Source organism: Wickerhamomyces anomalus (assembly GCF_001661255.1).
Source record: "Wickerhamomyces anomalus NRRL Y-366-8 unplaced genomic scaffold WICANscaffold_5, whole genome shotgun sequence".
Taxonomy (NCBI): Eukaryota; Fungi; Ascomycota; class Saccharomycetes; order Phaffomycetales; family Wickerhamomycetaceae; genus Hansenula; species Hansenula anomala.
This window is the reverse complement of record NW_017567114.1, coordinates 1432979-1457661: the sequence shown is the minus strand read 5'-3', so window position 1 is coordinate 1457661 and position 24683 is coordinate 1432979. Positions and strand designations below refer to the sequence as shown.

The following is a 24683-nucleotide window of genomic DNA, read 5'->3' as shown; positions in this document are numbered from 1 at the left end:
TTGGTCAAAATTCAAAAAATCAACAATCACCGAATTTCGCGAACACATAAAATTTGATTTCCATGAAATTTTTCATCATTAATTGCCATAAAACAGCTAATAGATGGAATTTTGGAGTAGATATAACTACAGACGAAAGAAGTATAGTATATTTCTTAATTTATTCAAAAAAACACTGGAAAAAGCGTCTCGCGGGTCTAAAAAAAATGGCAAAAAAATAGAACTCCTCATGGGGGGCTCGAACCCCCGACATTTCGGTTAACTTCCGCTAAGAAATGGTTTTTCCCTAGTTTGACTGTAAAAGCCGAACGCTCTACCAACTGAGCTAACAAGGACGAGTTCTGATTTGTAAATTTAGCGGATTGCCTGATGTAGCTAGTTTGGTATGTACACTACCGAAAATTGGCATAAAAATGACGGTCAAACTACCGTATTCAGAGAGCACTTTCCTTATTGGGAGTCGTTTCGCATGTCTAAATATTTAGATTCAAACCTTGAACTAAACAAAAATTCAGAAGGAATTGATCAAAACATCACCGATTTCATAAACGACAACCTTTTGGATGAGAGCTATCATTCGTCAACCTTGAATCCAACCTAGCTACTCAAGTTGTATTCCATGACTGGTTACAATCTTGAAATCTTTTTCCAATTGGTCGCTGGATTACAGAGCTCCATTACTGGGTGTACAGGCTTGATTGTACATGGTTGTACGTCTGAAAGAAAGAGAGAAGATGAGATTAAGAGACGAAGAGAAAGAGTTGTTTTAGCACGATAAAGCTGATTTAGATACATCTACTCGCCATTCATCATCTGATTATGCTCTTCTTTCTTCCTCTCTCTTTTGCACCGTTTGAAGGCCCTGGATCGTGTTGAAATTTGTGTCAACTTGATCTTTCAGATCTGATCAAAAGCCTTTTCTTCGACTGGCGAAACAACGACATAGGCACACGGACTGCGACAGCCCATAGACAATAGCCTCTCGTTAATTCAAGCTACTCAAGCTATTCCATTCTACTTCATTGGCCTGTCTGCCCATTGGCCTGCCTAGTGGGCTTCTCTCTAGACAGACCCTCCTGCCCACGCCCTGCCTACGCTCCCTCTGCCTACCCGCCTAATTTCACTGTCTGCCCCTGGCCTGAGCTCATCGCCCGTGGCCCTTCCCAAAAATGTCGGAACAAATCCGAACTTCGAATTTATAAAAATTTACACATCGAAAACCTTTACAACCTCATCAAACAATCTGCTTCACGGTATTCACGGCCATTAATTCAAAAGATCAAGGAAGTCTTCAAGACAATTCAATTCCATCCCATCCAGTCCCCCAAATTCCCCTTCTCTTGATTTGCTGGAGCTCAAGGCCGTCTCTTTGCTTCCCCCGTCAATTGTGTCTGATTCTGGTGCCCAAAATATTGCTGTGTATCCTTAATTCAGTTTACACATCAACAACAACATCTTTTCAATTCACTAAATACACTTATCAATCATTACACTATATTCTCTAGCATTTGCTGTTGTTGATCTCATTGGTTATCAATCTTGAAGATGCTTGTTCCCAAAAAACAATTGTCTCATTTGATTGCTGTCAGTAATGGGTTATTGAAGAAGAATACAAATACATTCATTAAGTCAATTCATACCCAAGCAAATTCTCAAATATATAAGAATGCTTCAATTAAACCATTATTCACTTCAAATGGTTTACTTAAAACTTCAAAATCTTCAAGATTTTTCTCATCTGCAACTCATTTGAAATATTCTGAATTGGAATTCCCTAAAACAATTCCAAAATCTAAAACTTTTTTAAATGATACAAGATTTGGTAAACTAGTTAAATATTCAATCATTGCCGTTGGTTTAGGTACAACAACTATTGGAACTTTGATCTTGGGATTTTTCATCTATGATGCAACAACCTATCATCCAGATGAAATTCCAGATAACATCAAAATCAATACCCTTGCATTAAACCCAAATAAAGGTGGTCCTGAAAATTTACCAGTTTTGAAATATAATTTGGATGATTATGATACCCCGGAAAAGGAACATTTACGTTATAGACCAAAATTGGTTGTTTTAGGTTCCGGTTGGGGTTCTGTTGCTGTTTTGAAAAATTTAAGTCATAGTGATTATGATGTTACTGTTATCTCTCCAACAAATTATTTCTTATTCACTCCTTTATTACCTTCTGCCGCTACTGGTACTTTGGAAGTTAAAACTTTAATTGAAAGTATTAGAAAAATTGTTAATAATCTTGATGGTCATTATTTAGAAGCTTTTGCTGATAAAGTGGAATTTAGTGATAAATTGGTCAAAGTTCACCAATTTGATAAACTAACTGGTGAAAAGCAAGAATTTTATGTTCCTTATGATAAATTAGTTGTTGCAGTTGGTTCAAATTCAAATACTCATGGTGTTGAAGGTTTAGAATATTGTAATCAATTGAAAACTGCTGAAGATGCCGTTTCTATAAAGAAAAAAATTACTTATCTTTTGGAAAAAGCTTGTTTACCAACAACTTCTGATGAAGAACGTAAAAAATTATTAAGTTTTGTTGTTTGTGGTGGTGGTCCAACTGGTGTTGAATTTGCTGCTGAAATTTATGATTTATTAAATGAAGATTTACCAAAATCTTATCCAAATATCTTGAGACAAGAATTAAGTGTTCATGTTATCCAATCAAGATCAAATATCTTGAATACTTATGATGAAAGAATCTCTGAATATGCAACTGAAAGATTTAGAAAAGAAACTATTGACGTCTTGACAAATTCAAGAGTTGTTAAGGTTTTACCTGATGAAGTTATTTTCAATCAAGTTAATGAAACAACTGGTGAAAAAGAATTGAAAAGTTTACCATTTGGTTTATGTTTATGGTCCACTGGTGTTGCTCAAAATCCTTTGGCTAAAGAAATTGTTTCGACTTTACATAACTCTCAAAGAAATAAAAGAGCCATTGAAACTGATGCTCATTTAAGAGTTTATGGAGCTCCATTAGGTGATGTTTATGCTATTGGTGATTGTTCTACTGTTAGAACTGATTTGGCTGATCATACTGTCGAATATGTTCGTAAATATATTGTTGATAAACATTTAAAACATATAAGCTCAAATGAAATTATAACTGATGAAGATATTAAACATTTGAAATTGAATTATTCAGAAATTTTTGAATTGGGTGAAGAAATTTCCAAAAAACATCCACAAGCTTCTGAAGCTTTGAATTTCTTGAATGAATTAGTTCCAAGATATGATGTCCATCAAACCGGTCATTTATATTTCAACCAAATTGCTGATTTGTTAAAAGATATTGATTCAAGAATCACTTCATTACCAGCCACTGCTCAAAGAGCTCATCAACAAGGTAAATATCTTGGTAAAAAATTGTCAAAATTGGCAAAATCCTCAGCTTCTTTAACTGTTAATGATATATTGGATGGTGATATTGATGATGCTGTCTCTAAACCATTCCAATATAAACATCTTGGTTCATTAGCTTATATTGGTAATTCTGCTGTTTTCGATTTACCAGGTTATTCATTTGTTGGTGGTTTAGTTGCCATGTATTTGTGGAGAGGTACTTATTTTGCCCAATCTGTTAGTTTAAGAGTCAGAGTGTTGTTATTCTTGGATTGGTTGAAGAGAGGTTTGTTTGGTAGAGATATCTTGAGTGTTTAATCAATGCTATGAACAAAAGAAGAAAAAAGTTTTGTTGTTTGATAACTAGATGATAAACGATATAAAAGGAAAAGAAAAGAAAGAAAAAAATAAGCATAGATTGTTTTTTTAATTAGTTAGTGAGGAAAAAAAGATTTTGTAATAGATATTGTGTTTTTTTGTTTGATTACAATTACATTAACATGGCATTTGTATAGATCTGTCATTTCTTCGTGTAATAATCCCGATGCGGGAGCGTTCCGTTTTCGGTAAACGAAATTATAAAATTCGCGAATGTGGTTTTTTATCGATTTCAGTTTTGTGTCAAGAAACTTTTAACAACTTGAACCAAAAACACTGAAATGCATGGGAATTGCCACAAAGATGAGTTGGTTGGAGAACTGGTATAAATCAAGATGATACCGGCCTGCTCTACTCTTCCTTTATCCTTCGTGTATCACCACAAACAACTATTATCAAACACATCATTTCCACCATGATGAAAGAAAATATTAACGACAACAAACAAAAAGTTTTAAACAGTTCAAAGACTTCCAAGTTTCCAAAGTCAACAAATGAAAGCTCAATCCTAAGTTCTATTTCATTCAATGCATCAAGAGACAGGATGAGTGAATTGTTCAATGATTTCAAAAAGATGAACATTAATGAAACTTCCCAATCTTTGAAAATGTTACCAAATGCTCCTTCCATTATTGGTTTGAACAATATTGATCCTAATAGTCTACAAATGTTGAAAAAAACACCAAATGTTTCATTTAACTCAACAACTACTACAACAACAACTTCAACAAGTGTCCCTGGCTCTTCTAATTCAAACGGTAATACGTCTTCTGTTACAGATACATTGGACCAATTAAAAGTTGAAAATTATACTGAATCAAAGCAACCATTAAACTCAAACCTTTCAACTACAACACTTTACGTTGGTGACTTGGACTCATGTGTTTCTGAAGTTGCGTTGAAAAAACTCTTTTCAGGTTATAAATCACTTTTATCTGTTAAACTCTGTTGTTCGCCATCTACAAAACAATCACTAGGATATGGTTATGTCAATTTCTCTGATGAAAATGACGCTCAACGTGCAATTGAAGATTTGAACTATACAAAAGTTTCAAATAAAGAGATTAGAATCATGCCTTATATGAAGGGTAAAAATAAATCTTTTATGAGTGCAAATGTTTTTGTTTCAAACTTGAATAATGACAAATTGACTTTGCGTGGATTTTATGAAAAATTTAAGCATTTTGGTACAGTTTTATCTTGTAAACTTGAGCTGGGTAAAAGACAAGGGTTCATTTCTTTCAAAGATAAAGACACGGCAGAAAAATTTGTTAAAACTTATAATTCTCGTGTTGTTGACGGTTCAAAACTTCATTGTTCAATCCATATTCCTAAATCCATGAGAAATTTTAGTTCAGCTACGAGTGAATATGATCATGAGAGTCTCAATCAAAATGGTTCTGGGAACAAATATAAACCTATCAACTTGTCACAAAGAGAAAATATGAGTGATCAAGGATCATTAAAATCAATTGTTCATACAGAGAATTCAGTCCCTGCTGCGGCTTCATTACATACAAGCACCAATCATACCTTAGGATCAGTCATTTCTTTGAAAACTACTGAGCTAAACGACCAAAAATTTACACAAATTTATGTCAAGGGTTTACCTTTCAATGTTACTGAAGAAGAAATTAATGATCTATTTAGTCCATATGGTACAATCACTGAAATCTATAAAGAAAGTGTGACAGATTTCAAATCCTCTTGGTGTTTTGTTACTTTTAAAGATCATTCAAGTGCTGTCAATGCAGTTGCAACTTGTCATAAAATTACCTACAAGGGCAGAAAAATTACATGTGTCAAAGCATTGAAGAAAGCGGAACGTCAATCAAAGTTGGCATCCAATGAATCTAACTCAACATCTCCAATCCCAACTACCACAGAAGTGAGAACTGAAAGTTTCTCAGCCTCTAAACAAGTGAAACCCACTACAAAACTTTACATTTATAACTTACATGAGTCAGTTAATGAAAATTTTTTCAAGCTATTCTTGAGACAGTATAAATTGGAAGGGCAAGCTACTAAATTTTCATTTAATAGAGGACATAAAGGGAATTACATTGAGTTTGAAAATTATTCAGATGCAAAAGCTATTCATCAAAAATTAAATGGTGTTACCTTGTATGGCTTAGTGTTAAAAACAAGTCTCGATAAGCTGGATAACAATGATGCTACACCTTCATCTCATGAAACAAAGGCTGTACGTGCTAATAGTAATAATGCCACTGTACCATTCACCAAAGTAAGTGAACAACATGAATCAAAAAGCATCCCACATCTTCCATCGACAAATTTCCATCCTATAGGACACCATCCTCATCATCCCCAATTTATTGATGGTCCAATGTCACCACCTCCAGTTGCAATGAATAACTATTTTATTCCAAGTCTGAGCTCAATAAACTCAGTTCAATCTCTGCTACCATCAATTCCATCAGGATCAACAAATATTACAAGTCCAGCTACTTCTCAAGCACCTATCATTCACAATATTAATGGTAAGCAATATAAGTTAGTTCCAATCTCTAACTCTTCTTCTGTTAATGAAAGATCCTTGGATGTTAATTCTGCTTATATTTTATCCAAACAAGCAAATTCACCATTGAGTTATCTGGATTTATATACAACTGGGATTGAAAGTGAATCAAATGAGCAACTCTTGTCTGATCTTGAAAAGATATCTTTGCGTTACATTGATTTCTTGAAATATCCTTCAGCTACAAGACCTCGTAATTTGAAAAAAATCTTAAACTACTTGGTTGTTACCTTATGGGATAACAATATTGATTCTGTTAAAGAGTCGGTCAGTGGATTTGAAAAGAATCCAGAGTTTTCAAATATCTTTAAAGAGAGATTAATTGGTGCAATTAAATTATTTGGATTTGAGAGATGAGTATCGCTTTTATCTGAAAAGAACAACTGGCTAAGAATTGAGTACTTACAGAATTGAAAAAACTATTTATAAAAGAAATTAAAAAAGTATAAAACATTAAAAAAGAGAAAAAAAGATCTTTCAAGTGGTTGAATGTTCCTGCGTTAATTTTTCATGATGGTGTTATTATCCTATGGTGGATTATGGGGTGTCACATTTCGTGTTAATTAGGTGATCATATTAACCGTTGTGTATATTATTAGTGAGACGTTATAAAATTGACAATATTATAATTATGGATGTAGTGGTGACACGAGCGCTTGTGAATATCTTTGATGTTGGGAGTAGCTTAATCTAATTATCGATATATAATAATATCAATGTTGTCGTGAACATTAATGCGACGTTAACAATGAATATCTGATAAAATCCTAATTGGTCCAAACAAACAGTACTACAGTTCTTTAGCCTTAGTCGTTTTTGAGATTTTGAATAATAGGGAGTTATATTACAGGACTCGTTGTAGTCTGTCTTCATATATTAATATATTAGACCAGATAGCTCTTTGGCTGAAGAATAACTTTTCTCAATACATAAATGAAATGATACAGATATATTATACACAGCTGATTGAATCAACAGATCAATAACAAATGAAAGAAAAATAACAAAACAAAACAAAAACACAAACCTTTGTCTCCTAGAGGGATTGAGCTATATAGTAAAACGACTTTATTTTCCATTCTCAAAAAACTCAATATATAACGAGTCATTCTATATGCAAGTATTATGGCACATTGATTTTCTTTTTCAAGCTAGTTCAACATAATTTGCCGGGAAAATACCTTCTTTACCATTCACTCTACCAGTCCACCAATCATCAGTTGAATCTGATTTCTTCACTATTTGAATCACATCCCCTTTTCTAAACGGTAAATCACCTGATTGCTCACCATCAAATGAAAACAGTGCAATGGCTTTTGAACCTCTTGGTTGAGAAGGAGCAGAAGATCTGGACGTGCTTGCACCACCAAAGTTTGGTTTTTCAGATCTTGGTCTTGAAGGTTTATCAGAATAACTAGATTCAAAATGAGATTTTTGGAAGCGACGATTCAAATCATCAATGCTGTCATCATCGCTACCATATGACTTATTTCTTGATTTTGGAGAATCGTAACGATCATAAACATCATCTTCCCAGGAGGAACTTTTATGAGCAGTTTTCGATCTTGAACCATTCCCACTCGCGCCTAGTCTCGAGCTTCCTCTGTTATAATAGTCACCATCATCATCAGAATAATCATCATCGGAATACCTTGTTGCTGTTCTTCTCGATGATCCTCCAGTTCTAGCAAAAGCACCACCTCTTTGATAAGATCTTCTACTACCACTTTCTAATGAATCCGAGGATTCAGAGTTGAAATCTGGAATATCATCATAGTAATCATCATCTTCATAGTAGTCTCTTCTCTTGTTGAAAGCTTTAGATTCTAAAACTCTAAATAATGATTCACAAGCAGCTGGAGGCTCCACTCTACCAGCCAAAATTTGTCTAGCTTTACAATTGTTACCATAGAATTTTCTATTTGCTTCTCTTCTCTCCACAATGGCTGAACCTTCCAATGAGACACCGGCATATAAACCTTTAGTTTTAGAATAAGAGAAAATAGCAGCAACTGATTTCAAAGAAGCAGTACCACCAGCTTCTGCATTTCTACCTAAAGGACCTGCAGCAACAGAAATGTTACCACCCAATGTGATTGATCCAGCTTGGGCAAAAGAATTGACAGCTTCCTTTGTATTCAAGATAAAGACGAAATCGGTCAATTCAGCACCAACTTGACCACCCACACCAGCACCAGCAGTGACAATTGCAGAGGGAGGAGACCACGAACCATCAGGCAAACGAGCCACGATGACACCTGACCCAGCTCTACCTGAGAATAAGAACCCAGCTTTCAATACTGTTATTATGGCTAAACCTTTAGCATTTTGTAAGATATCTGGTGGGATAACTTGGTCAACACCAAGCATTTGGTTTGGTTTGATAAAACTTGCAAGAATCTTTGCAGCTTTCCTATAGAAGCGATTGTATTAGTATTCATGATCCTCGAATAAAATGATTGGTTCAGTGTCAATTGATGGTTGAGTTCGTTGGCAATTCATCTCACCATGGACATGTCGGCAACAATGAACAACCCGAACGAGACATGATGATGATCCTTAATTAGCTGATTCACCCATAATTTGCACAATAAATGTTTATGAGCAAGGTCATTTTGAGTCTAGTCGAGATGATCAGAGTGTTCCATTGATTTGTTCTTTGCCACTTGTTTTCCGTGGTTTCAAGTTCTTCAAAGGCCAATTTGTTCTCTCGTTATCGAGGGGTTGTGCCAAATCACCATCCAACGACTCAAACCGTCACATTGAACCCATTGTTTTCCATCTCTCAGCAATACTCACTTTGTCTCGTTCTTCAAACTTCTAGGAACAGGATTGTTGATACCCATTTTGCACACTGTCGTAATTGTCGTTGTCTTTGGGAAACAGCCTATAACGAAATGAAAAGTAGCTAAATCAACTCCAAAAGAAGCCCTTGGACAAAAAAAACGGGAAATTCGCGAATGGTATTTCGCGAATGCGTTCTTTTCTTGGGAGCTACTTTGAATCTGAACTGAAGGCAATTGACCAACATTTGTATAGAATTTGAACTCAAAGGACACGATGGATCCAGTGGATAAGACATTTGACACGGTTTATTACCTGGGAAAGAAAGCCCAGAATACCTTTAGCTCAGCTATTGGCACAGTCAGTGACACTACACACACGATTTCAGACAAGGTCATCTCAACTTACAACAATAATTTCAACTATGGGAGCAACAATACAACACAGTTAACAGATTCAGCCAATATTCCTTCCAGTGGATTCTGGGATTTAAATGGGGTGAGAGGGTTTTATCACAGAAACAAAGCGTTTTCAACTATAATTGGTGTAACCACGTTAGGTATAACTGGATATTATCTTCAAATGGTTGTGAGATCCCAAGTCACCAATACCTCAAAATCAGTTACAAGAAGAGCTGATCGTTTGCCAAATGGTGCCAGAAAAGATGTCGTGCTGATTGTTGGCTCTGTGACTGAACCCTTGACAAGATATATTGCCAATGATTTAGAGAATCGTGGATTTATAGTGTACATCACTTCCACTAATTCGAAATCTGATTTGAAATTTTTCAATAATGAATCAATCCAAGATATTAAATCACTTATAGTGTCTAATGAAGTCGATAATGATGAGTTTAATACTGAACAATTGAGAAAATTTGATTATTTATTGTCATCAAACCATATTCCATTCCAAGGTGCTGAACCGAATAAATTGAATTTAACTGGAATCATCTTCATCCCTGATTTATATTTCCCATCTGGGAAATTCCATATGATTCCTAATTCAACTTGGTCTCATAACGTTCAAAACAAGATGTTGTTGCCATTAAATTTATTGACTAATGGATTAATTGGAATTGCAGAGAAATTTGATTCAAATTTAATCTTCATAACACCAACGTTATCATCTTCTGTGCAATTAACTTATCATTCAGTGGAGAACTTAACTTCAATTTTTTTACAAACTTTATCACAAAATTTGGCACAGGATTATGAAGGTTTAAATATAACAAATATAAAATTGGGTTCAATAAGTATAAATTCAAATAATAGCAGCAAGAAGAACTTTGGTATCAAAGGAATACCACTAAAGCCTTTGCATTACAAGATTTTTGACTTGCTATATAATGACGATAATAATTCTGTGGAATATGTTGGTACTTGGGCTAGATTTTTAGATAAATATGGTTTCCTAATTCCTCGTTGGTTAATTCGAAATTATTTTGATAATTACTTTGGGAACTGAGTCACAACTAATGTACATAATATTGATCTATCTATATATGGGTTTTAATTTAATTGTTCTTTCAAAGAGGACAATTGTTTGTTGACTGCTGATTTAGCGGTACCACCAGTAGCAGTTCTTCTTTCAACGGAAACTTCAAAACTGAAAACATCCTTAACATCATCTTCAAATCTTGAATCAATTTCTTTAAATTGCTCTAGTGTCAATTGATCAATACCTGATAATTTATCATCTTCAGCCTTTTTAACACATTCACCAGAAATGTGATGAGTTTCTCTAAATGGAACACCTTTACGAACTAAATAATCAGCTAAATCGGTAGCCAACATATCCATGGTTAAAGCACCCTCCATTTTTTCTTTATTGATTGATAAAGTTGATAAAACACCTGTTGAAATCAAAACTGAATGTTCCACAGTGGTTAAACAATCAAATAATGGTTCTTTATCTTCTTGCATATCTTTATTATAAGTTGATGGAATAGACTTAATGGACATTAGGAAACCAGCTAATGAACCGAAAACTCTACCAGATTTACCTCTCAATAGTTCTAAAGAATCTGGATTTTTCTTTTGTGGCATCAATGATGAACCTGTTGAATAAGCATCTGCTAATTTAATGAAGCCAAATTCAGCTGTTGAATAGATGATTAAATCTTCACTAAGTCTTGAAACATGATTCATAAATAGAGATGACCAAAACATTGTCTCCACAACAAAGTCTCTATCAGAAACAGCAGCTAAAGAATTACCAATAACACCTTGGAATCCTAAGTTGGAAGCCAAAAACTCTCTATCGATACCATAAGGATGACCAGCTAGAGCACCGGCACCTAATGGAGAAACATTTAATCTTTCAATAATTTGTTTTAATCTTTTATAATCTTCAGTGAAATAAGTAGCATACATGCTTAACCAATGACTCCAACGGATTGGTTGAGCTCTTTGTAAATGTGTATATCCTGGCATCAAGACATCAATTTCAGTCTCGGCTCTTTTGATTATAGTTAAAATTAAGTCTTTCAAGAAACCCAAGATTTTAGTTAATTCATCACGGACGAAAATTCTCATGTCAGTGGCAACTTGATCATTTCTAGATCTACCAGTATGAACTTTACCAGAGATTTGACGACCGATGATCTCACCTAATCTTCTTTCATTAGCTGTATGAATATCTTCATCTCCATCTTTTTCAACAAATTTACCATTAGCCCATTCTTCTTTAATAACTTCTAATCCTCTATGAATCTCCTTCAATTCATCATCAGTGATTAACCCAATCTTGTTCAATCCTGCAGTGTAGACTCTTGTACCTTCTAAGTCAGCAGAGTACATTTTTTGATCATAAGGTAATGAAGCATTGTACAAATTCATTAAAGGATCAGTAGCACCTGTGAATCTACCACCCCACAATTTCAATTCCGCTGGTTTATCGCTAGACATTTTCTTTGTAATTCTCAGTTATTTGAATGTTTTCTCAATTGATTTATTGAGTATTTGAGTATACAAAAGAAATCAATTTTTGTAGATTTTATTTTCACTTTCGCGAAATTCTCTTATCGCGATTTTTCCCAAGAAAATCTTTTCCAATTTTTTTTTTTTTTTTTTGGGCTTTGGATGATTCATATCAAAAACTGTCATCTTCGAGGTATAAAAGAATTTCGAAAAGCCTTTGATTTTAATCACACCTCTTTTGGATATTTGCATTACATTATATTCATATTCTATAAAGTCATATTCATGGTCTGCATCTACCAGAGAAACGTGGGTATAGTGAACAGTCTCTCACAGTGAAACGGTTGGTCAACCAAGCCAAGATACGTTCAGTACCTAGACCATAACCACCATGTGGTGAAGTACCATATTTACGTTGATCAATAAACCAGTAGTAAGCATCTAGATCTTTAATACCTTCACGTTTGAAACCTTCGACTAATTCCTCTAAACCTTCAGAACGCATTGACCCACCAGTGATTTCACCAACAGTTGGCATCAAAACATCAACAGATTCAGTGACTCTTGGATCATCTGCACAACGCTTCATATAGAATGATTTGATTTCAGCTGGGAAACGGGTTAATAAAATTGGAACACCAATAGCATCAGTCATTTTACGTTCAGCAGCTTCAGCAATATCATCACCAAATTTAAAAGATTCACCATCTTCGTTTGGAATACCATGCTCGTTTAACCATTCTAATGCATGGATATATTCCATACGTTTGAATGGTAATTTTGGTGCAACAAAACCTGGGTTTAATTGTTCAACTAATGGACCCGCAACAGGATCTTCTAAAACGTATTGAACAGATTTTGTGATTAAAGTTTCAATGTGGGTTAATAATTCATCAAATGTTAAAAACACCAATTCAGCTTCGATATGAGTATATTCTGATAAATGACGACGAGTATGGGATTTTTCAGCTCTGAAAGATTCTTGAATACAGAAAACATCACCAAGAGCTGGTAAACAAGTTTCCAAATATAGTTGAGAAGATTGTGTTAGATAAGATTCTTCCCCATAATAATCTAATTTGAATAAAGTAGAACCACCTTCAACTTGAGTTTGAACCATACAAGGTGGAGTAACTTCTGTTATACCTTCTTCAATGTAAACTTTACGGATAGCTTTCAAAAGAGCAGCACGAACTTTCATAACACCACTTAAAGTTTCACCACGAAGAGCCAAATGACGTTGGTCTAATAATAATGATGGGTCAGCACCTTCTTGAATTTTGTTGGTGAAAGCATCTTCACCACTTGGAGCTAAACCAATGATTTCATAATAATCAACAACTAATTCAATACCACCAACAGCTTGTTTACCTTCTGGTAATTTTTGAACAGTACCATATAAGGTAACAGTTGTTTCTAATGTTAAAGTTTGAGTTTGGTAAGCGTTAGCTAAATCACCACTTAAAACAGCTTGAACATAACCTGTACCATCTCTCAAGACAATAAAAGCTAAACCTTTTTGAGCACGGAATCTATGAATCCAACCTGAAACTTTGAATCTTTTACCAACATCCAAATCTCTGATTTTAGCTTTTGTGGCTTTTGGTAATGATTCATCTTCCTTTATAGTGATTTTCATGGCTTCTAATTTTCTAGCAGCATCTTCAGCATCTTTTTGAGCTTTTTGAGCTTCGGCGGCTTTAGCCTTTTCAGCTTTTTTCTTTAAACCATCAGCACCTTTTTTAGCTTTCTTCAATGCACTTGATGAAATTTCAACGTAACCATCAGTTTCTTCATCTTTTTTGTAAACAAAGACTTTAGCATCTTCTTTAATGAATAGAGCATAAGCTGGGGTTTTGAATGGGGCTTCTTTAGTACCTGTAGCACTGGCATCATCGACACCAGTGACATCGTGGACGTATAGTTCAGACATCTTTATGGATTATAACACAGTAGATTCAGCGAATTGAGTACTTTCTCTGAGGTTATAAGTGTTGACTTTTGACTTTCCCAATGACTGATCAAGTTTTTTTTCGTTTTTTTTATCAGCCAGTTTTTTTTTGGAAATTGTCGCTTTACCCGGTGTGGCCACGTTCAGAATTCAATTATAGTTAAAATCTCGGTTATTGAAGGGGATTCTAAGTGTATCTTGGCTGTAATTATAGTAGGCTCATATTCTCTTCACTAAGATCCTTTTGTGGCTCAATTTGTTTCTGGCTTTTTCGGTGCTGTCAATGCTATAATTCCCATATCTGCCAATCAATATCGGGTCACTAGTGCAATTTAATACCTTTACAATTATGACTCATGCTACAACGCCATTTAGCCCTGGACACTTTGTGCAATAGACCAACTTTAACCTTCTATTTCGCTTGCAATAATCATTTGAAACTAATTCCCTACTAAAAATCCACAATTTTCCCTATCATCAAGCCCGTCGTCTTATTTTCTTCCTTTAAGGTTTCGCGAATTGATGGTTTCGTTCGAAAAAAAAAATTGAAAAAGTTGATACATAAAAAAGTGAAGATGGTGATATTTTAGATCCACTATCACACACATCTCAAAGCAAAACAGCACCATCATTATGGCTTTAGAAGCTTCTCTTGCTGCTCTTTCCATTGCACAAGTCACCGCTGAAGGTGCAACTGCCACAAAGGCTCTAGTCTTCAAGCCAAAGACCGCCAAAACTGCAACTCCGGTCCCAGTTGTTGTCTTCGCTTTACAATCAACAAATACTCCTTCAAACATCATTGCTTCTTCTGCTGGTGTTAAAGATCCAAGATTAGCAAAAGAAGACTTGGTTCAAGAATTCTTTGGTGTTGCTCCAAAAGAATTTTCCGTTGCAAACATTACAAAAGATCACGCTGGTAAGATCAAAGTTCTTGTTGATCAGGAAATTCAAGAATCTTCAACTTATGAATTAGCTACTGAAAGTGCTAAAGCTGCCATTGAAGGTAAATCAATTTTAGGTTACTTACAATCAACAGGTGTTGAATTAATCACTGTTGATTTCTCAAGTGCTCCAGCTCCAACTCCAGCACCAGCTAAAAAGGAAGCTCCAGTTAAAAACACCGCTGCACAATTAGAAGATGCTAAGTTAATTGGTGTTACTGTTGATAAATTTTTAGACTTCCCAGGTTGGTATCAACAAATTTTAACCAAAGGTGAAATGTTGGAATATTATGATGTTTCAGGTTGTTATATCATGAGACCAGCTTCATATGCCGTTTGGGAACAAATTCAAAACTATTTCGATTCTAAAATCAAATCAATCGGTGTTAAAAACGCTTATTTCCCAATGTTTGTCTCTTCAAGAGTCTTGGAAAAGGAAAAAGATCATATTGAAGGTTTTGCTCCTGAAGTTGCTTGGGTTACTAAAGCTGGTAGCTCTGAATTAGAAGAACCAATTGCCATTAGACCAACTTCTGAAACTGTTATGTATCCATATTATGCTAAATGGATCCAATCTCACAGGGATTTACCATTGAAATTAAATCAATGGAATTCTGTTGTTAGATGGGAATTTAAACACCCTCAACCATTCTTGAGAACAAGAGAATTCTTGTGGCAAGAAGGTCACACAGCTCATTTAACTTATGAAGAAGCTGACTCTGAAGTTTTACAAATTTTGGAATGGTATGCTAGTGTTTATGAAGATTTATTAGCTGTTCCAGTTGTTAAAGGTAAAAAAACTGAAAAGGAAAAATTCGCTGGTGGTCTTTACACCACAACTGTTGAAGGTTATATCCCAGCTACTGGTCGTGGTATCCAAGGTGGTACTTCCCATTGTTTGGGTCAAAATTTCTCTAAAATGTTCAACATTAGTGTTGAAAACCCAGAAGGTCCAGATAAACCAAAATTATTTGCATGGCAAAATTCTTGGGGTTTATCAACTCGTGTTATTGGTGTTATGGTTATGATCCATTCTGATAACAAAGGTTTAGTTATCCCACCAAGAGTTGCTCAAAACCAAGCTGTTGTTATCCCAGTTGGTGTCACTGCTAAAACTTCCAGAGAACAAGAAAATGCCATTTATGACGGTGCTAAAGAAATTGAAAATAGATTATTAAAAGCTGGTGTAAGAGCTATTGGTGATTACCGTAACAATTATTCACCAGGTTGGAAATTCTCCGATTGGGAATTGAAAGGTTTACCAATCCGTTTGGAATTTGGTCCAAAAGATTTGGAAAAGAAACAAGTTACTGTTGTTCGTCGTAACGATTCAAAGAAATACACCGTTGCTTTAGATGATTTAGAAACTAGAGTCCCAGAGATCTTAGATGAATTACACCAAGACTTATTCAACAAAGCTAAAGAAGCTTTTGATACTCATAAAGTCATTGTTGAAGAATGGAAAGATTTTGTTCCAGCTTTGAACGCTAAAAACGTCATTTTGGCTCCATGGTGTGGTGTTCTGGAATGTGAAGAAGATATCAAAGATTCATCAGCTAAGAAAGATGATGGTGAAGATGAAGAAGTTGATGATAAAGCTCCAAGTATGGGTGCTAAGACTTTATGTATTCCATTTGAACAACCAACTTTGAAACCAGGTCAAAAATGTGTTAAATGTGGTGAAAAAGCTATCAACTACACCTTGTTCGGTCGTAGTTATTGATTTAGAAATGTGTGTTTTACTGGTGCCTGTGCATAGATAGTTATTTAATCCATTTTTTTTAATTGTACATATTGTAGTTTGTCATCAAAAAAGACCTGATATTTATCTATTTAAATTCATCCTTCAATACCCAACCTGATCTATCTGTATCCCAGGTCGCAATACCTTTCAACATTGATCTAACCATTGTTAAATCCTTTTTGTCATTAATCTGAACAGAAACACCATCAAGTATATCACCTGACTTGGCATAACACCCTTCTTGTTTTACTAGGTAAGATCTCATCTCATCAATAATTTTAGAATTCTTGCTGAGTTCTGATGAGTTCCCATTCAAGCTGGTAGCTTCTTGATTCTTTCGAATATTTGATAAAATTGAGGTCGAAGATTGTTTGGGATTCAGAGGTGTACCTGAACGACTTCTATTTCCAAGTGCAGGGGAAGCAGATCTACCAGCAAGTCCAAACTTACCAGTGAAAGTAGGAACCCCTAAACCAGCTTTCTTGACTTGTCTTCTTGATCTCTTTAATGCCTCTAATGCATCATTTGCAGCCTTTTTAGCTTCTCGGTCAAATAAATCAGGTTTTGGTTTTGAGTGTGTCTTCACAACATCATCATGTTTGATAGCTTGAGTCACTGCACCCGTGTTTTTAAATAAGCCTGACAATAATCTTTCATCTTCAGTCTCTTTTTGAGAATCATCTTTAAATTTTTCTAACTTAGTTACCCCTTGAACTTCTTGAATATTTGCCAAATCATCTCTATTCTTCTTAGTTTGGTTCCTAGTTTTAAATACATTCCCGCTTTCAGAATTGTCATCGAAATCGGTTAAAGTAAACAAGTCATGCAATTCACTATTTTTGAAAAATCTCTTTTGATTGGGATCTTTTAAAATCTTGTCAGTTAAAAGTTGCTTGAAAATTTGTCTATGATATATTTTCTCTTCAATTGCACCACCAATAATCAATCTGTATATCAGTACCTCTTTCTTTTGGCCCAACCTCCATGCTCTTTCTCTTGCTTGTAAATCTGTTGAAGGATTCCAATCAGGGTCAAATATAATAACTCTATCCGCACCAGTCAAGTTAACACCTAATCCACCAACTTTAGTTGTGAGTAAAAATAAATCATAATCTTCATTGTTGAATTCATAAATCATATCTTGTCTTTTACCAATCCCGGTTTCACCGCTCATTTTCATATACTTATAATCATCACCAAAAGTAATGTTGAGAAACTTTTCTAATATAACCATCATTTGCTTAGTTTGAGTAAATAATAAAACCTTGTGTTTCTGTTGTCTCCATTGTGTGAGTAAAGACTTTACAACTTGCAATTTTCCAGATTTTGCTGGATCACCATAACCTTTTTGACCCTCTATAAAATGGACATCTGCTAGGTCTGGATGATTACATATCTTTCTTAATGTATCAATCGCACCTAGATATGAATTGACTTTGAACTCAGTTGACTTCAAAAATTCCTGATATTTTTCCTTTTGATACTGAGTTAATCGACACATTAAAACATATTCTTGCTTTGATGGTAAATCTCTTGCAACATCCATCTTGACTCTCCTTAAAAGAAATGGTTGAATCAACTCTTTCAATATAACTGCTTTTTGGTACCCAACCTTAACATCCAAATTGTTTGCATTGGCGTATCCACCAAGTTTAATTGGAGTTTCAAATTCTTCTTGAAAAATGGGGAGGGTTCCTAATCGACCTGGAAATATAAAATCAAATAAAGACCAGAGTTCGATCAAATTATTTTGAATTGGAGTTCCTGATAAAATAACTCTATTGTATGTTTTGAGCCTTTTACTTAGAATCGTTATATTTGAATTTGGATTTTTGATTTTATGTCCTTCATCAAGAACAACATAACCCCAATCAATATTAAGTAATTGTTCCTCATAAATTCTTAACCCGACATAACTTGTAATTATGACATGACCTTTTGTTAATAATGTATCAATGATAGTGTTGACATTGGAATTTGCTTTCAGAGAACGCAAACTCGGCTCATCGCCATCTTCATCAGCCTCTTTGAGTAACAATTTCTCATAATCTTCTTCCTTAAAACTCCCTTTCATACCTGTACCAATGGAATGTAGGATCATGGTTCTCAAAGGAGGCCACCAAGTATGAAATTCATTGACCCATTGTGTCATGACAGTTGCTGGACAAACAATCAAAACTGGTTTATCCAATTTACCTGAATAATGAAGGCCTGCTAAAAAGGAGATTATTTGAATAGTTTTACCTAATCCCATTTCATCACTGATTATACCACCGTGTTTTTGAGAATAAAGTTCGTAAAGCCATTGTACCCCAGTTTTCTGGTAATCAAATAATGAAGGATAAATATCACCTGGGACTTTAAAATCAGCATTCAACACAGCATCGGGTAAATTTGGATGTGGTTTAAGCCACTCAGGTTTATTGTTGTCATCTTGATTGGTTTCATGGTTCTTGTGAGACCTCAGTTGGGACCTTCTATAAACCCAGGTATTCAATCTATCCTGGTAAAAACTTTCAACACCATCATCAATATTTCTTATATCATCATCAGTTAAAAGCTTCGGTTTTTTGAATTCCTCTTCATTCTCATCCTCAAACTCGTCATCAGTTTCATGTTTTCTCTTTACTCCAAATTCATTAACATCATCTTCATCTTCAACTTCAATGGGTTGATTGACTTGAGAAAACCCAGGTATTCTGAGATTCTGATGGGACACCACTTCACCAGGTTCCGTATGGTCTTTATCTTCCTCCACCATAAATCCAGCAGAATTACCAAAAGCGGTTATTTTACCAGTTCTAATAAGAAAGTCTTTCTCAGTTTCATTGGGAAGTCTAGCACCTGCCTCAGTGATCTCATTTATTTCTGAAGCGTTTTCATTCTTTTTCAATCTTTCTTCAATATCTTTGATATCATTTTCAGTAGGAGTTAATTGAAGCTCGGTCATTGACTTTATCTGATCCCTTATTTCATCTTTTTGTGATATTTTTGTCCTTGGATTGTTCAACCGATCATTGAGTTTTCTAAGCTCATACTTGACACGATCTAATTGTTGCTTCGACTTCTCGAGCCTTTTCAAATCAGACTCTATCTCTTTCTGTGTAATCAGTCTGTTAGCATTGGCCTGGATTTTGTGCTCCAATGAAGTTTGTTCAACTAATTTAATACCCAAGTTTTGAAGTTCATTATTCTCAGATGGTTGATCAACCACTTGTGAACTGTCTGATCCACCAGCCTCTTCTTTAGATGTGGACATAATTCTGTTCCATAACTAGGCTCTCCCAAGCACACCAAGCTGTAACTGATTCTCACGAGATAAGCAGAACGACTTGTAGCGGTTGCTGGCAATAATTGAAGTGCAATATTGAATTGTTAAATATTTGCCATCAGCTAAAAAAAAATCCTGTAAAACCCTTTAAAACTCCCCGAAGAGGAAATATTCCGCGATAGGTCATCACTATTACCTCAGATTGCAACTTATTAGTTAAAAAGGTGGTAATAAATCATGAATAGCAAATCTAAAGCCTTTACTAGTATCTCAAAACTTAAAGTACCGAGAACGGCATATATTATATTATCATTTGCATGAGCTATTTACAATTATCCGGATCAAGTGTTTGATTAGGTCATATTATCATGATAATGAACACCTTATAGTATATTAGGCAATCTGCGCTATTGATAGTGCGTTCTATTGGCTCAAATATTACTATATATTAAATTAATTTGATTTAATATACTATGATTAATGTCAATTAAGATTGTTGAAACTTTATAAAAATCCAATATTTTAATTTGAAGTCAACCTACTATTCTTTAAATTTAACTCGAAAACCTCAGAATTTAAATCACAGCTAGGTTTTTGATCCGAATTGACCAATATTTGGCTCATTTGAATCAGGAAAATTTATTTATAGCCTTAGTAAAGTTTCTATCTTAAAATCATTACATTTTGCTTTGTTATTCTCTATATTGATGTATAATTAATCTGAGTCGTCTCGGCCGAGCCGCCTTTTTTTCTAACAGACATAGTACGTATTCTAGTTATTAGACCTGAAGAAACGTTTTCAAATGCTCTTTCATTGATGTTGACAGGACGCTTATTCAATTGTTAAAAATCAAGACGATATGTTAATACTTTTAGCTCAGTAGTTGGATCAATCAGACCATCAATATCAAGAAATTTAACATGATAAAATTGACAAATCGAAAAGCTGAATTTTTACTGATCGTCTAGCGTGTTGTTACTACACATAACACCAATTATGAATAATTCAAAAGCTACCACTTCTCCAGCTGAAAAAATAAACCTTCAACATCCAACATCCAAAGTTAGATTTTAATTTGGAAACAAGTTGAGATTTGTGAGCCAAATGGCTTCAAAAGTAAATCAGTTCAAATTAACAATGTTAAAAAACACCGCATTAAATATCAATCAATATTCGAAGATATTTTATACACGAGTCAAGCCACTTACATGCTATATGAAAAACTGTCAAATTATAACCAATGGTGTTGGCATTTTTCAGAACTTGTTTTTAGACTTTGCAAGAATAATATCAGTCTACCATCGCCTATCATCCCATTAGTATTACACTCTAAGAGTAGATCTCTTTTCAAATCTGTTCACACCATTTCTACGGTACACATTGTACTAACTATAAAATGGAAATCGTTGACTTCCATCTGTTTTGTATTGTTTTCATGAGGGTTATCCTCTACTTGATACCGGCTACAACCAAAAAACAAACTATAACTGATTTCCTGCACATCAATAAAATATAAACCAAACGAAGAAGGGCTTGATTGATCTTCAAGCTGCTGTCAAGAAGAGACAAACTCATTTACCACCTTTAGAACCACTCACGGCTTCATGCATACCTCTGTTTGATGCATTGTTACTAGCCATTTGAGAATGCATACTTCTATTAGCACTATTGTTACTCTCCATTTGAGAGTTCATTCCTCTATTGGAAGCTTTGTCGTTTGATGAATTGTTGCCAGCCATTTGAGAGTGCATACTTCTGTTAGAACCTTTGTTACTCTCCATTTGAGAGTGCATTGCTCTATTGGAAGCATTGTTACTTGCCATCTGTGATTGCATTCCTTGGTTTGAACTTTTTGAACCACTCATTGTAATTAATATTTCCAATAGCAAAATCGGTATTTTAAATCTTTGTCACTTATTCTTTTGAACAACAAGATTTGATGAGTATACAAATGACTTTTAGTGGAAAATGATGAAGGAAAGCTCAGTTTTTATAGTGTTTTTTTCAATACTCTTGTTAAGGATTAACATTCATGATAAATGGATCAAAAATTCTAGATTTGTCCAGACAAACAAATTACAGACAGTTTTTGTAAGCTTGTATCATAGAATAAGTGGTGATTGCTTTGTGCTTTCCTTTCTCAGCCTGAATTGAATTGTCATCTTAGCAACAAAGCATTGAGTAAGATGACCTGATATCAGGTGTATTTGTATCGTACTAGAACAAGCAAAAAATAGTTGTATACTCTCCAAGGTTGAAACTAGCCCTTATGCACCCAGTTGTATCAGGAAATTCCAAAGATAAAAAGTCTAGATCACTGATACGCAAAAGTTTATCACAAACTAATCGGGTATGTAAGAACTTCAATTTATGAACCTAATTTAAAACAATAAGACAAGGAACCTAGCACTCAGATAATTGAATTCCATACCATTCTAACAAGACAGCATTATAAAAGACTTGTAATGAAATCTTTCAAAGCAACACACAACATCCAGAATGTTTTGTCCTTTAAATTAAGCACAAGAGAAGTTTTAAGCTGGAGTTTAAAAACGTAGAACTGGGGTCACGTGCACACTAAATCCGCGAAAAACGTTCGGGGATGACATAATCTTTTTGAAAAATTCGTAATTACGCTGAAGCTGAATAATTATGTCAATAAAGTTGTGCTTTAACGCTCGAAATATAGTTGTTTTGGGTTTGGGTTGCTCAAGGATGCCTAAACTATCAAGTACACTTGAAGCCAATAGAGTACAGGAGCTGGACTACCTTTTAACCCAGCTAAAACCACTGATCTTGAAACATGTATCAGATGCTTCTAAATCTAACTCTACTTCTGTTGGTCCGAGAATATCTCCATTAGAATTATCGAAATTAGTCAACCTTGAAACTCCAAATAAAGGTCATGGTACAGAAGGTGTCTATGATCTATTTGAGACAGTACTGAAGAATTCTGTTGTGACATGGCATCCCGGGTTCTTGGATAAGTTATATGCTTCAACTAATCCAATTGGTGTGGTTTCTGATTTATTATTGAGTTTATTGAATACAAACAGTCATGTTTACACTGTTTCACCCGTATTAACTTTGATTGAAAAGAAAATTTCACAATCTTATGCTAATTTGTTTGGTTATACAGGGAAATACGCAGGTGGTTTAACATTCTCTGGTGGTTCATGGTCAAATATCACAAGTTTACATATTGCAAGATCTACTCTTTTCCCATCAACAAAATCACAAGGAAACAATGGGTTCAACTTTGCTGTTTTCGCCTCTAAACATGCACATTACTCTGTGGAGAAAGCTGCTATATTATTAGGATTAGGTGCCCAAAATGTTTTTAAAGTTGACGTTGATGCCCAAGGTATAATGGATGTTCAGGATTTAGATGCTAAAATTTTAGAAAGTAAAGAGAAAGGATACACACCACTATATGTGAATGCAACTGCGGGTACTACTGTTTTCGGCTCATTTGATCCCTTTGATGAAATTAGTGAGGTTGCCAAAAAACATAATATTTGGTTTCATATAGATGGTTCATGGGGTGGTAATGTTGTATTCAGTGAAAAGTACAAGTATAAGTTAGCAGGTGCATCCAAGGCTAATTCCATCACAGCGAACCCTCATAAATTATTAGGTGTTCCTACAACTTGCTCCTTTCTATTATTACCAGATGAAAGGGTATTCCAAACTGCAAATTCATTAGCTGCTCCATATCTATTTCATAGTGCAGAAGCTGATGACACTTTTTATGATTTGGCTGATGGTACTATGGGCTGTGGTCGCCGTCCAGATGCATTGAAACTTTACATGGGGTGGTATTTCTATGGGAAAGAAGGTTATGAACAAAGAATCAATCATGCATTAGATATCTCAAGTTATTTTGCTCAAAAATTAGCAGATACACCTTCAAAATTCAAGTTGGTCTCTACAAACCCACCTCCATGTATGCAAGTTTGTTTCTTTTTCAACAAAGATGGTAAATTCGAAAATAAGGAGGAAAATACTAGAGTTACCATAGATATTGTGGCCAAGTTACACGAATCTGGGAAATTTTTGATTGATTATGCCCCTGCTGCAGGTGTTGAAGGAGGAGAATTCTTTAGAGTTGTATTTGTCAGTCCAGTAGTGGATAGTGATTTGGTTGATGACTTGTTTGATTCAATTATTGATATTGGGAACCAGTTATAGGATTTTTGAACTTAGAATATACGATGATAGAACTCTGTTATTAATATTCTTTGTACATAAACCCGTTAATATTCATCTTATATACACGTAACCTCTCCCAATCATATTTTTTTCTCATTCCTTGTTTGAACTATCAAGTTGCTTTAATTTTTTGAACTCCTCCATTGGATCAAAGTTTCCAGAGGATAATTTGTCATAAGTTTCATCGTATTTACCTGTTGATAATGGAGCATTACCTCTAAACCTTTTTGACATATCAAACCACCCTCTTTTACATTCCCAAAAGGACTTCATTTGTGCTTTACATAGCTCTGGGAGGTTTTCAGCCAGTTCTGGATTCTCTATGCATTCCTTTGGAGTATGTCTCTCTATCAGCACACAAGGGGATCTCTGTAAACATATAGCAACCGCTTTTCTTTGATCTTTGCAACTAGGGTCCGATGTTAGTATGATAACAACTATAAGGCCTATATTGATGATACTCACCTTCCACCCATTTTCCAATACTTTTGATTCTTTGCAAATAACGGCCCATAATTAAGCAGTTTTATCATCAAGTCCAGAAAAAAAAAACAGTGACAAAATGGCAGCCAGGGCACCCA

General features: G+C 34.7%; 10 protein-coding genes and 1 non-coding gene across 11 annotated transcripts; 5 read left to right on the top strand and 6 right to left on the bottom strand.

Annotated features, from left to right (window-relative positions):
- Positions 1-223: 223 nt before the first annotated feature.
- On the bottom strand, positions 224-335 carry WICANDRAFT_t109. The gene has a single exon. It is a non-coding gene; the product is annotated as a tRNA-Lys (tRNA).
- Positions 336-1545: 1210 nt separating this feature from the next.
- WICANDRAFT_33524 (uncharacterized protein) lies at positions 1546-3678 on the top strand (the record flags this gene model as incomplete). Its single annotated transcript, XM_019182082.1, has 1 exon — positions 1546-3678. The coding sequence occupies one exon, from the start codon at positions 1546-1548 to the stop codon at positions 3676-3678; it is 2133 nt and encodes a 710-aa protein (XP_019037730.1).
- Positions 3679-4594: 916 nt separating this feature from the next.
- Positions 4595-6634, top strand: MIP6 (Mip6p; the record flags this gene model as incomplete). The annotated part of the gene is made up of 4 exons (XM_019180798.2): positions 4595-5135; positions 5277-5574; positions 5641-6087; positions 6382-6634. Coding segments are annotated over 4 exons (1539 nt in total), but the record flags the coding sequence as incomplete, so codon positions are not given.
- Positions 6635-7423: 789 nt separating this feature from the next.
- On the bottom strand, positions 7424-9123 carry YSC84 (Ysc84p; the record flags this gene model as incomplete). Its single annotated transcript, XM_019182225.1, has 2 exons — positions 7424-8690; positions 9077-9123. The coding sequence occupies 2 exons, from the start codon at positions 9121-9123 to the stop codon at positions 7424-7426; spliced, it is 1314 nt and encodes a 437-aa protein (XP_019037728.1).
- Positions 9124-9337: 214 nt separating this feature from the next.
- On the top strand, positions 9338-10528 carry YSC83 (Ysc83p; the record flags this gene model as incomplete). Its single annotated transcript, XM_019185104.1, has 1 exon — positions 9338-10528. One exon carries the CDS (start codon positions 9338-9340, stop codon positions 10526-10528), a length of 1191 nt encoding a protein of 396 aa, XP_019037727.1.
- Positions 10529-10572: 44 nt separating this feature from the next.
- Positions 10573-11970, bottom strand: ARG4 (argininosuccinate lyase ARG4; the record flags this gene model as incomplete). The annotated part of the gene is made up of 1 exon (XM_019185103.1): positions 10573-11970. The coding sequence occupies one exon, from the start codon at positions 11968-11970 to the stop codon at positions 10573-10575; it is 1398 nt and encodes a 465-aa protein (XP_019037726.1).
- Positions 11971-12213: 243 nt separating this feature from the next.
- DED81 (asparagine--tRNA ligase DED81) lies at positions 12214-14251 on the bottom strand. Its single transcript, XM_019182805.1, has one exon. The coding sequence runs from the start codon at positions 13913-13915 to the stop codon at positions 12266-12268; it is 1650 nt and encodes a 549-aa protein (XP_019037725.1). The 5' UTR covers positions 13916-14251; the 3' UTR covers positions 12214-12265.
- A 315-nt stretch (positions 14252-14566) lies between these two features.
- On the top strand, positions 14567-16597 carry WICANDRAFT_34021 (proline--tRNA ligase; the record flags this gene model as incomplete). Its single annotated transcript, XM_019182141.1, has 1 exon — positions 14567-16597. The coding sequence occupies one exon, from the start codon at positions 14567-14569 to the stop codon at positions 16595-16597; it is 2031 nt and encodes a 676-aa protein (XP_019037724.1).
- A 106-nt stretch (positions 16598-16703) lies between these two features.
- Positions 16704-19877, bottom strand: RAD26 (DNA-dependent ATPase RAD26; the record flags this gene model as incomplete). The annotated part of the gene is made up of 1 exon (XM_019182079.1): positions 16704-19877. One exon carries the CDS (start codon positions 19875-19877, stop codon positions 16704-16706), a length of 3174 nt encoding a protein of 1057 aa, XP_019037723.1.
- Positions 19878-21461: 1584 nt separating this feature from the next.
- On the bottom strand, positions 21462-21755 carry WICANDRAFT_64650 (uncharacterized protein; the record flags this gene model as incomplete). The annotated part of the gene is made up of 2 exons (XM_019183780.1): positions 21462-21598; positions 21644-21755. The coding sequence occupies 2 exons, from the start codon at positions 21753-21755 to the stop codon at positions 21462-21464; spliced, it is 249 nt and encodes an 82-aa protein (XP_019037722.1).
- Positions 21756-22597: 842 nt separating this feature from the next.
- Positions 22598-24567, top strand: WICANDRAFT_96532 (pyridoxal phosphate-dependent decarboxylase family protein). The gene has a single exon (XM_019186518.1). The coding sequence runs from the start codon at positions 22606-22608 to the stop codon at positions 24079-24081; it is 1476 nt and encodes a 491-aa protein (XP_019037721.1). The 5' UTR covers positions 22598-22605; the 3' UTR covers positions 24082-24567.
- Positions 24568-24683: the final 116 nt, after the last annotated feature.

Coding starts and splice junctions, on each gene's coding strand:
- DED81 (XM_019182805.1), bottom strand. CDS start 13,915: ATGTCTGAACTATACGTCCACGATGTCACTGGTGTCGATGATGCCAGT.
- WICANDRAFT_96532 (XM_019186518.1), top strand. CDS start 22,606: ATGCCTAAACTATCAAGTACACTTGAAGCCAATAGAGTACAGGAGCTG.